The 11,687-nt window shown below is 37.5% G+C and overlaps 1 protein-coding gene across 4 annotated transcripts; it reads right to left on the bottom strand.

Annotated features, from left to right (window-relative positions):
* Positions 1-464: 464 nt before the first annotated feature.
* LOC103720833 (probable ADP-ribosylation factor GTPase-activating protein AGD14) lies at positions 465-10,596 on the bottom strand. Of its 4 annotated transcripts, none has more exons than XM_008810767.4 (14): positions 10,321-10,596; positions 9,940-10,067; positions 6,436-6,497; positions 6,151-6,238; positions 5,997-6,058; positions 5,834-5,921; positions 5,259-5,681; positions 3,243-3,698; positions 2,993-3,157; positions 2,810-2,914; positions 2,626-2,709; positions 1,864-2,011; positions 1,691-1,760; positions 465-1,139 (listed from the first exon to the last, which is right to left on the bottom strand). In XM_008810767.4, exons 2-14 carry the CDS (start codon positions 10,036-10,038, stop codon positions 1,001-1,003), a joined length of 1,989 nt encoding a protein of 662 aa, XP_008808989.2. In that variant the 5' UTR covers positions 10,039-10,067; positions 10,321-10,596; the 3' UTR covers positions 465-1,000. The 4 variants fall into 4 exon arrangements, with proteins under 4 accessions (XP_008808989.2, XP_008808979.2, XP_038987216.1 ...); XM_008810757.4 differs by having other exon boundaries at positions 5,828-5,921; positions 10,321-10,595; XM_039131288.1 differs by lacking the exon at positions 10,321-10,596 and having other exon boundaries at positions 5,828-5,921; positions 9,945-10,067.
* Positions 10,597-11,687: the final 1,091 nt, after the last annotated feature.

Genomic DNA, 11,687 nt, shown 5'->3' with positions numbered 1-11,687 from the left:
CTTTTCTTCTTTTACTTTAAAGTAGTCTCCACTTGCGGAGGAATAGGATCTGATAGATGAGAACTGCGGACAGAAAACGGGTGGCCGCTTGACAGGAATGCTCGCTTCCAAGTAGCTATTGTTATGGTGCCAGTGCCAGAACCTAAATAGATGATGATCAAGAAGATAAAAGTTTGTTTCACTGCCATAAAAAAGCCAAAATATATGAAGGTGTTCCATGCTGCCTCTGGGAGCCAGCGACAATCTTATTCCTGCAGTCATGGAGCCAAATAAGCAATATTGACAGACAAGATTTCAATTTTATGCCACTTCAAGCTGCATCTGTTTAGAGTTATCTGTGAATTGCTATTTATAGTCATCAAATGACCACTTCAAGTTTATTACAAATTCAAAACCATCCTCAGGAATGAGCTACCTGAAGACTTGAGAAATTTTGGCCAGAAATTCTAGGCGTGGCAGGAGAATGACCACAAGCACAGATATTCAAGTACATTCTCATTGAATTTTCAGTCAACTGATACAAGAAGTTCCTTCACAAACTCAGTAACCACCTAAGTGGACAATTAAAAAAAATAAACAGAAAAAACCCTAACCAAAAAATTATGCACCCCAAAATTGATGACAGTGATAAAATAAAGATTACAATGAACTCTTAACGGAGACATTATGGAGCCCTAAACATGCATAACAGTACCATGACTCACTAAAAATTTATAATACACTGGAAGGTTTTTTTCAAAAAAAAAAAGTCCTTGAACCACTGTGACGGCATGACCCTTCCACAATCAGGAAGTGCTCTTGCCTCTATCCATGCTCAGTTTACATCATAACTTCTGATTTAAGTCTCACCAGACAGATAACAGACCGAGGATATGTAACTCAATAGAACTGCTTCTTCGAACAATCCCAACCAAAGAAAATCTGCTGAGACTTTCAATGCTAACAGGCATTGTATGATAAAGTACATAGAAATAGCAAATACCACCGTCGATTATTGCGACTATCCAAAAGGATTTCCTCCAACAGTAGCAAATGAATTTGGGGCGCCCGATTGGTAGCTTCTAGCAGCTGAATGTCGATCCATGCCTGAAAAGGCAAATGCAGCACCCTCAGTGCCCAAACCTCCAATTCTTTGAGGCCTGTAATCATGTACATATAGATTCAGTACAAACATAAACATGTTTCCTCCAAAAAAAAGTGAAACATGTTTCGCACATCCTAAGTTAAACTTCTGCATGTTAGCATCCTAGAGTTCAACATATTTTTAACTTCAGAGACATAGAATGCAGTTAACATGTTTCAAATATGGCATTTATTTCCAGCATTTTTGTATACAATGGCACAAGTCTTGCCACCTAAAGAACTGGTTAGGAGATAGAAACTTTAAATAAATCACAACAAGGAGCTATCTGATGTACATTCACCAGTACAATACGAGGTGAAATATGTGATTTGGTAACAACTGTGACAAACAACAAAGAAGGATTTAAAAAATGAATACTGTTTGGAGAGAAATATATATTGTAGAATGAACTTTGCTTTTTCATGGTTTTGATCAAGACAAGATAAATTACTAAATCACTGCTATCCGAATAAGACGTCAACTTGGCAACTTGTGAGGACATTATGACACATCCTTGATCATCAGAGAAACTCAACAAAGACAAGCAGACACCATCATAGGACTTACACAACAGGAAATGCACTATTAGGTACTTGCTGGGGCATGTGATTCACACCCTGGTGCATCATGGAGGAACCTGTGAAGTAAACTAAGTCATCAGCACCATCAAAGATACTTTTGGACAATTCAAGTAACTTGCATCTATAAAAGAAAATTGAAATGCCAGAACATAATATTACTTGGAGTCACAGCCGATGGATAGGATGGTTGTTGTGGGGGCACCCACAGTGGGGAGGGGGAACCGAGGCTGGAAGTATGCAACAAAGCTGACATGTTATTCATGTTCAGGTTCGGTAATGCTCCTTGCAAGGATGTCAAAGATGGGAACTACACAGGAAAACGAGTAACCCCAAATCAACATTGTGAAAAACTTGCCAGCGCATGTTCTAAGTAAGACCTCCAGCAAGAAAATAATACCAAGTAACCAATTAAATTAGAGGATCTGCATTTTCAGATTTGATCTTCCACCATGCATTTTGATATGGCATAAATATGTTAGCTATGCCCAAGAAAAATAAGAAGTTATGACTTCCAGATGAATATACCTGATGGTAAAGTCATAAGACCAAATAATGTTGCAAAAATTCGAGTCACATATTTAATGACATCAAGGATGGAAGGCTAACAAGAGTATGATCATGGTATTATAGGCCATTGAAAATGATAATAAGAGTTTGCATTTATAAGATTCGGTTGATTCCTAGATAATCAACTTGTCTGGTGGAACTTAGCCAGTGCCATTTAAAGGCATCCTTAGTATTACCATTAGAAGCAAACTTCAGAGCTTAAATAAAGGCCTCTTCCTGCCAATGAGGCCATCACTAACAGGTGCTCAAATAGAAAAATAATACTACAAAGTGACTGAAAAGCTATGTATTGAATATTTCTCCAGAATGCAACTCTGTAATGACAGAACATATTGAAACATGAACTTTACTTACCGTGGAAGCATGTGGTAGTTTTCGCTCATTGACAAGATCAAATGGATTCATAGATTTTGATGAATAAGGATTTGTTGGCAATGCCTGTATGAACAAAGAACATACACAAGCCACCATCAGAAAAAGACACGTTGGAAGCAGAAGTTACTGATGGACCAAGATGACAATGAGCTGGAGCACATACTGCTGCATTTGGATATTGCATACCATGCCCCATGCCACGATGCAGGCCTGTCTGCCAACCTGGAATAAGTGCAGGTGCTGGCGGGTAAAGTGTCATAGAAATATCCTGCAGATGATTTGATACTCAGAAGAAATGTCAAAAGCATGAGGACAAGGACAAGAACTTAAATTAAATAATGATTACCTCTGGAAGTTCTTTTCTCCCACTAGGTTTAGCTTCTGAGGAAGGAGGCTCCAATGAAATTCCAGCACTGTTTTCCTGAGGTGGTTTTGTCACAGCTTGGGAAGATAGTGCAGTTGGAGTAGCCATAGGTCCTTGTAAGTTTGGTGGAAGTGAAGAACCCCATAGCTGATAGAAATCATACACAGAAAGCAACTAAATAACTTATTACAGCAATATCATTACAATTTTTATAGCATGGACAGATACTTACCCAGTTGTTTGGAGCTCCCACAGTAGGTGCATTATAGGATGGATTAATAGATTGAACATCAGCAGCTGAGAATAAAGAAAGATGATGCTGATTTGCAGTTGGCCATTGCCCTCCATTATTAGTTCTTGGAGAGGAATCAACTCCAGCAACGTGCGAGATTGAGAAGTTGGCAACAGGTGCGGATCCAGGAGCTGACAATTCGGCCAGTACAGATTCAAAAGGACTTGCACTTGAAGCTGCTTGAGGTACTTTTTGAGGGGCAACAACATCAAAAGATGCCCAACCTCCACCATTAACAGGTGGAGAGGCAGTTTCTTGAGGCAGAGATTGATGCGATGCTCCAGCAGCAGGAGGTTCAGGATCTGTGCTAAAATCAATCAAACTACCAGAGTTCACTCTCTTCAATTCCACAGGATTTCCAGCACTGGATCCCCTGCTGCTTGAAGGTGCAGTGGCCTGTGATAAACCTTAGAAAGATAAGTCTCTCATTTATTGACTACCCAGAAGTGACACAAACAACCCAAGGTTCGGCATCCAGAGACCACAGTTTCTCCCAAGAGTTTATGAACAGAAGTGAAAAATTAGCCAGAGATGGAGAAATTCTGCTTCCGAACATTAATTAAGAAGGGGTAAAATGGAATAATGCAAATTTTCAGATCTGCTAACAGCCCTAGACTAATGAAACAAATTGATCCACAGTCCTGCAGTATGATATGATTAACATTTTCTGAGGTTAACTATGTACAAGTTATCAGATTTCCTGACATCTCGGTATGACCTGCTGATGAAGGTATGACTACGGACTGGGCAGCCAAGTGACATAACATGAGACATGCGATTAGCACTGGGGAATCAATTTCTCATGGTTTCATGGTGAGTCATGTAGCCCTAATTTATGCCTTAAAAAGCAATTTTTAGCTGCGATACCATGTATTTTGAAAGAGTATTTTGAAGAACTGCAGTAAGGCAATGTAAAACTGAAAAAGATAGTATGGGTTACAACAGGACCCAGCTAGGCAAAGACCTCAATTTGTGATAATGGATAGGTAAAGAGGATGAAAAAACCTAAAGGAACCCAGATTGGCATTACAATAATAGAAAATACACTTTGTTGATTGAGCATGTATTATTAATGACAAAGAAAATTACAAAGCCAAAGTGTAACAGATTGACCTTTTCACATCATGCCTTTGGTGATAAAATTAAGTTTAAGAAACTTATGGATTAACATATCAGTATATCCCATCTTGTAAGATATACCTTCCCACAGATTCAAGCAGCATAGTACAGTTAAACATATTCCAATATGCATTTCTATGAATATATATGTTTTTTTTGGTGGGAAAGGTTATCTATTGACATATAGCAACCTAGTATAGCTTGATATTGTTTCATCTGCACTCTTTTCCAAGAAAGATTGCTGTGCAAAAAAAGCATCATCATACACTGCATTATGTAATATGTATTAGAGCAGTTGACATTTAAAGGATTCTAGTTTCTGAAGTGTCTCCTTTTTGAAAAGCATACATCAGTCACAATGTTATTTCCAAGCTAGTTTCAGTCTGGAGTTGTTTGCATGACATAGTACACATATTTTCTAATCATATATTTACCAACAAAGCTCCAAAACAGATTTCACCATCATAAGGTGGCCAAAACAATATAGATTAACAAGAAATTTGCCCTAATACATCTTCAATGTCCTTGAAGTATCCACAAACAGGTTCTGCTTGGCCTTTATTACCAAAATGAACCAAGCATCAATTTAGTACGATACCATTTCATGCAAATAGATATATTTGACCATGGGTGGAACTAAGTATATAGCTTGTGCAGCAGCAATTCTTAGTATTAGAAAACAAGTTTGCAGATATTCATGACAGCAATTGCTTTCAGCTTGGCATTGGCTTTCTATAAAACAAAAGGCAAGAAATAAGCAAAAGTATTCCAGAAATGATTTCCATCATCACAGATACGTGGAAGTAATAAATCTTTCACAAATCACCAGAATTTCACCTGTGCTGGTGCAGGACTACCAGGTGCCTGGATTGCATTTGACTTGGGTGGCTCATTAATCCAAACAGATGGAATATCATCACCTAGAATATCTCTGACAGATCGTACCATGGGGGGACTGGGTGCATTAACATCTTTCTGATGGCTTGGTGACCTTTCCCCTGGCCTTGGAATTCCATTTGAAGACTGGCGATCTTCAAAATTTCGGTGTTGGCTTCCATTCCCATTTTTATCATCTAGACGCTTTTCATCTACCACCTCAAGGCGGCCAGGACTTCTCTTGTGATCACCTTGATAATATCCAGGACTTCTGGAACCAGGTTGTTCACTACGACGGCGTTCATAAGCGTCCTCATAAGGTGGGCTACTTGAGCCACCCCAGTAGGAATCTTCCTTTCTGTTTTCATAAGAATCTCCCCTATCCTGCATCATACATATGTAATCCTGTTTTAACAACGTGGTAACCATCATACACAACGGTGGAAGACCTCTAAGAAGGTTTCTTCACATCTACCAGCAACAATATCAAAGCAAACATTTAAGATCTGACTCAAAGCATTCAATACCACCTTCACCTTTGGAGGCCTATTGATGCTCCTTTCCCCAGTATATCTTCGATCCACATAAACATGCTTAATGAAATCTCTGAGTTTATCAAGATTACTGAAACCAGAACAAATGGTCATATTTACCAATTATGCAGCTATCAAGATGGAAAACCTAGCATCAGCAATAAACCTGCTGTCAGGAACATAGTGTCGCTGTGGATCCCATTCTTTGAAATAAATTTCTTTGGCGCGCTGTTTAAAAAGAAAAAGGTAACGTAGTAAGAAAAAAACACTAAATGATGTGAAACCTCAGGTTGCACATGGTGGTTAAAATGCATATGTACCTCATTCCCTCCTTCTTGAAGGGCACTTATTTCTTGCAGAGTAAATTTGGCCATCGATATTGATTTGACACGGTGGGTGAACTCCCGACTTAATTATTTAAAGAAAAGTCATAAAGTCAGCATAGAACCAGAGGACTTATTTTTATCACTCATCCATATCATATTATATTCAAATAATCTAAATATACCATGTATCATGTATTGTGAAGACATACAACAAGAAACAAATAAATATTACAGGCAAATAAAAATAAAAAACAAACAGAGATGCCAATCAATACTTACTGTAATCCACTACAATTTGTGCAAATGAAAGTCCAGAAATTTGTGCATACATATTGCGGTCCCTGTTCATAGAAGCACATTAGAAATAATCTATTGTAAAAGTGCATATTTGCATATAAAATGCTTTTTCTATACATATAATTGAACAATTTCAATAGAATTAGATGATAAGCATGCTTAACAGACAAAACAACATAAAAAGGCAAGCTAGTAAATCTTGGTAATTTAAAAAATAGGGGTCTTGTTTGTAAAGTAATCATCCTTTCATCAATGTGAAAATCAAGGCGATCTCTCATCATCATCATCATAAAAATGAATTTCTACAAGGAGAACTAAGGTAGGCCAAGGTCACATGTCACATCCCATCCCATGTGCTCCAAGGCGCCAAAGTAACTCGATACCATGCTTCAAGGATAGCTGAATTACAGTCAAAAAGCTAAAGTCAAGGGTAACCCTTAAAGGTAAAGCAGCTTAAAGAAGGCTTCGCTAGAATTAGAAGACAAGGAACTTGAATTTTAAGCCACATCCATGATATCCAATACCAACTCAACTTTTCAACTTTCCAATACATACTGAACCTTTTCAATCAGATACTGGATGAGAAAGTTATGCCCTTTTAGAAGGATTGTCATGTCAGAATTCACCAACAAATTTGCAAAAATTACGATTCTGCCATTCATGACTGAAGCTCTAATTCTGACTGCTTGTTGGCCTACTTTTCTTTCTTATTCCTAATGAAAAAGGTTGTGAAACAAGCAAGAGTTCCTATTAAAAATAGAAAAGGATTTTTTTTTTCTCGTTATATTTTAGTCATGCATGAATTAGGCAAGAGTCCTAAGAGTTTAAGGCCCTCTGTCTATAATATCCATGTACTATTTTCGTTTACATATTGAACTGAGTTAATAGAATTTGAGAGAGTTTTCTCTTTTATCTTCTTGTGTAGTGAGGCTATGTAAGAGGTTTGAGGTTCAAGGCCATGGTTAATTTAGAGAGCAAGAGCTTGGTGAGACATTGGACAACTTCATTGACTTTTACTGAAAGTTTTTATGCACATCTACTAAAGTTTGTGAAGCCAGAGGGGTGATGCTAGAGATCAAAAAGAAAAAAAAACTGAGAGACAAGGTGCAAGGCCCTTTAGTTACCCTTGTACATCTGCCAGTGATATGGTCTAAACACCTTTACCCTCTTTCATACTTTTGCTTAGGCAATTCCTTTATTTTATTAGATCTCATATTTAATTTCATATTATTCCATGCACTACTCTCACTACACACATGCAACAAATGATGGACCGGACCTCCATCCTTACCTGCCTCTATACTACCACATAAAATGACTTGAAGTGTTAAATTACAAGATTATAATTTATATACCAAGAGTTTTCTAGTATTTTTCATATCTATTTTTCTTCCAATTTGTCCATGCATATGAATTACTTCTTTGTAATTATAAGCATTTTATCGTATGTGTTCCCGCTAGCTCACATGCAAGTCATTAGTCAGTTACTCATAATCATGGTCATTATCAATAAGCCTTATCCCTCCAGACCAGTTAGCAGCTTGTAAATCATATGACCAAAAAAGCTAAGAGCTGTTTGGCATCGATTTAATTTCTTTATTTTTATTTTAAAAATAAAATCATGGAAACGACAAGCATGTTTGGTGTTATTATTTTTATTTTTCTATTTTTCAAAAATCAGTTTCATTATTTCTAGGAAAAAACTAAGAAATTCTAACTTTCACTATTTCGAAAAAAATAAGAAACTTATATTTTTTACCACCACCATCTCTACCCCGGCCGTCCACCACCATCATTGCCGCCACCATCGTCGTCTCTACCACCATAACCACTGCTACCACCATTCTCACCACCTCCACCACACTGCCACCACCACCACCATCAATGCTACCACCAGCACATAATCGGTGCTAGCACCACCACACCCATCCCCCACCGCCATATTGCCAGCACCTCCTCCCTCCCTTTTCCACCACCCCACCACCACTATGGCCATCATTGTCTCCGCCACCACCATCGCCGCCTTGGAAACCATTATCATGTTCATATTTTTGGAGGTAGTGGACTATACGAAACTTATTTATATTTTTAAAACTTAGAAATAAATTTTCTATTTTCTATTTCTGAAAATAAGAAAAATGAAGGTGATGCCTAAGAATGTAGATTTTTTCTCCTTCACCTACACTAGATGACGATGCAAGCATTATATGCCCCATTCAAGGTTTTAAGTTCCAACAGGATGGGGGCGTCCCGGCCATCTTCCCATTCCCATGAGAAAACTGGATCAAGACAGGAGGGGACTCCAAAACTCATCCACATGGAGAGAGAAGAAAAAAGAGGAGAGGAGAAAGAAAGGAACGATGAAGAAAAGAAAAAAGTGAAAGGAAAGAAGAAGAAGAAAAAGGAAAGAAGGAAAGGAAGGGAGAAGAAAAGGAAAGAAAGGATAGAAAAGGAAGAAAGGAAAGAGAAAGAAGAGGAAAAAGAAAAATAATAAAGAATGGAAGGGACAAGAAAAATAAAGAAAAAGGAAAGGAAAGAAAGAAAGGTAGAAGAAAAGAAAGGAAGGAAGGAAAGAAGAAAAAGAAAGAAAGAAAGAAGGGAAAAAAGGAGAAAGAGACAGAGGATATCTACAAAACAGATGCATGATCTGGACTGCCGCCAGGGTGGGGCGAGACAGCAAGACGTCTTGTTCCATAGAGAAACGGGGACACCCTCGTCCTATGGGATTTAATCCCAGGCCCCATTGATATAAAGTCCAGAACTGAAACATATGAATCAGCTCTATTTACATATCAGACCAATGGATGGCTAAATGAGACAGCAAAGAACAAAGTTAAGGTAGCAAATTTAAAGGATAAGTCCCAGAATCTCAGCGGTCAACATCACTTTGAGATGAGATGGTTATGACGCTATGTCATAGAATTACACAGCAATTATGCGTAAACAATGGAAGGAGAAGTGGTCAAAACAGAATATTACTTTCAGAACAGATAGTTATAATTAAGAAACAATAAGTCATGGACGTTTGTATATACATCCAGTGCAATCAACTTCCAATGACACTGATGACACTGATATCCACTACGCTGAAGCATTCTAAAGTAAATGACCAGAGATAGTGGGGCGAGACAGTGGTCAGGCCAAACAAGGCCTGCGGAAAGACAGTCTGCAGAGTTCTAAACGGAGAGATATACCATAAAACATTTAGAAAAAGAAAAAGAAACCTGATTGTAGGTTTCCAGGCATGATTTCTTCCCACTAGCTCACCATATTTCATGGACAGCCCTGCTCCTCTACTAAATCCACCTCCCATTACATCATGTACTTCAGAAGGTAGAATTTAGACTTCTTCAACGAATAATGTTATAACAGCATGGGCGATATGAAACTAAAGATTAGTTCATCCACATGATTCCATATATTTTATGCGATGGAAGAGTGCAGTAAATGACTATAATTCGCAAAAGAAGAGTGAGAAAATGGTACCAAACTGTTGCAGTTGATGCATCTCCGATTAGCACGGAGCTTCAGAAGCCCACGTATTATTTTCTCTTTTTTCTCGTCCTCCTTCATCCGGCTTGCCATTTTCTCTTCAGGATTTCCCCCCTTGCTTCCTTCAAGGATCACAATCACGCTCAAGATCCAAAATTATAAAAAAATCATAACATAAAAACCGAGAAACCAAACTGAATCCATTAAAAAATAAGAGCAGATCATCGAGAAAACATTAAAAAAAAAATACAAGAAAGATCATGAATTGATGCAACTCAACGAGTACACCTATGAATCGCCAAGATTTGAAGCATAATTCGTCCAAATAAAAGAATCCCTAGAAAGATCTGAGAGCGAAAAGAGCCAAGAACGGACCTGGTTCGAGCTCCGGACGGAGGAATTGAGAGCTTGGAGCCTAACCGATGCTGAGGAGCTCCAGATGATAAGACGGCGGAAGGAGATTGAGATCTAAAAGCCGCACAGGCTTGGAGAGATCGAGGGCTTCTTCTCTACTACTATCCAGGTTTGGAGGGGAAGAAGATATGCTACTTTCCTTAACTAGTTGAGAAAGAGAGAGAGAAAGAGAGAAGCGGAGGGTCTTGCTTTTCTTCTTGCTTCTCTTTCCGGTCAAGCACACGAAACGTCGCCGGAATAGCCGGCGACGACGCGATTTTGGCCCTACGCAACAGCCAGTTTACTAAAATGCCCTCCCAAAGTATGGTCTTGTATCACTTTACCGTCCTCGGTAACAATATCAATTTGCGGTAAGGACCAACGCGTCTTTTTAAGTAGCAACATAAGATGTCTCTTATTTTTTTCCTTTGGGATCTCCTGATATGTAGATCCAATGAATTACGATTTATTTCTTATTTTTTATAATATAGCTTTTATATTCCAATATAAATAAGTCTCAGCTCAGATGGTTGGCATGCCCATTTCTTTGAAAGATTTTCGATTTGACTTCAAAAATCAACATGTTCATTGTAAACTTTGAACAACAAATTTATTGTAATCATGATGCCAGTTTAATAATTTTGTCACATTATCATGATTCATGATTTTATTTTTATGTTATTAGTTTTCCTACGCATAAGTGATTTCAAAGGAAGAAAATGCATATAGTGAATACATTTTAACATGTTACAGTGGGTTGGAGTATATTTATAGGTGATCCATAATTCCTATTCTTAAAAAAGGGGTATATATGAAATGCATATTAAAAGTAAAAAGGGATATCAACTTAACATATAATACCCATTATAACATGAATAAGTAGTAGAGAAACTGCTCATATGTCTCCAACTCTATTTTTCTCAACTCAGCTTAAATATCTCATTCATTCAATATATTTTTTTCATAGTCTAATCTTTTGAGCATCTTTTTTTAATTTTTTGAATAGCTAGTATTTCATCTTTTTTTATTATATATATATATATATATATATATATATATATATAGAGAGAGAGAGAGAGAGAGGGGGGGGGGGGAGGGAGAGAGAGACTTTCTTATAATAAAATGTAGCTGAGGTTTGCTACAAATATTCTATACTGATAAAAAGCGTGCAAACTCTTAAGCAAGGCTCCACAAACTACTCAAAAATTTTGCTTGTAATTTAAATACTAAAATATATTATTTTAAAAGGCCAAAAAAAAAAGGAAAAATAGATACATGAGGGCAAATGGGGGTTTATTGAGTTTACCTTGAATAGATAGATCATATCTATTAATCAAATACTCTCTTCT

This window comes from Phoenix dactylifera, chromosome 11 (assembly GCF_009389715.1).
Source record: "Phoenix dactylifera cultivar Barhee BC4 chromosome 11, palm_55x_up_171113_PBpolish2nd_filt_p, whole genome shotgun sequence".
Classification (NCBI taxonomy): domain Eukaryota; kingdom Viridiplantae; phylum Streptophyta; class Magnoliopsida; order Arecales; family Arecaceae; genus Phoenix; species Phoenix dactylifera.
This window is presented reverse-complemented; position numbering and strand designations above follow the sequence as displayed.

Coding starts and splice junctions, on each gene's coding strand:
- LOC103720833 (XM_008810757.4), bottom strand. CDS start 10,038: ATGGCAAGCCGGATGAAGGAGGACGAGAAAAAAGAGAAAATAATACGT. Junction 5,922..5,996: donor CACTATGTTCCTGACAGCAG/GTTTATTGCTGA, acceptor TTCTGGTTTCAG/TAATCTTGATAAACTCAGAG. Junction 5,682..5,827: donor ATAGGCCTCCAAAGGTGAAG/GTGGTATTGAAT, acceptor TGTATGATGCAG/GATAGGGGAGATTCTTATGA.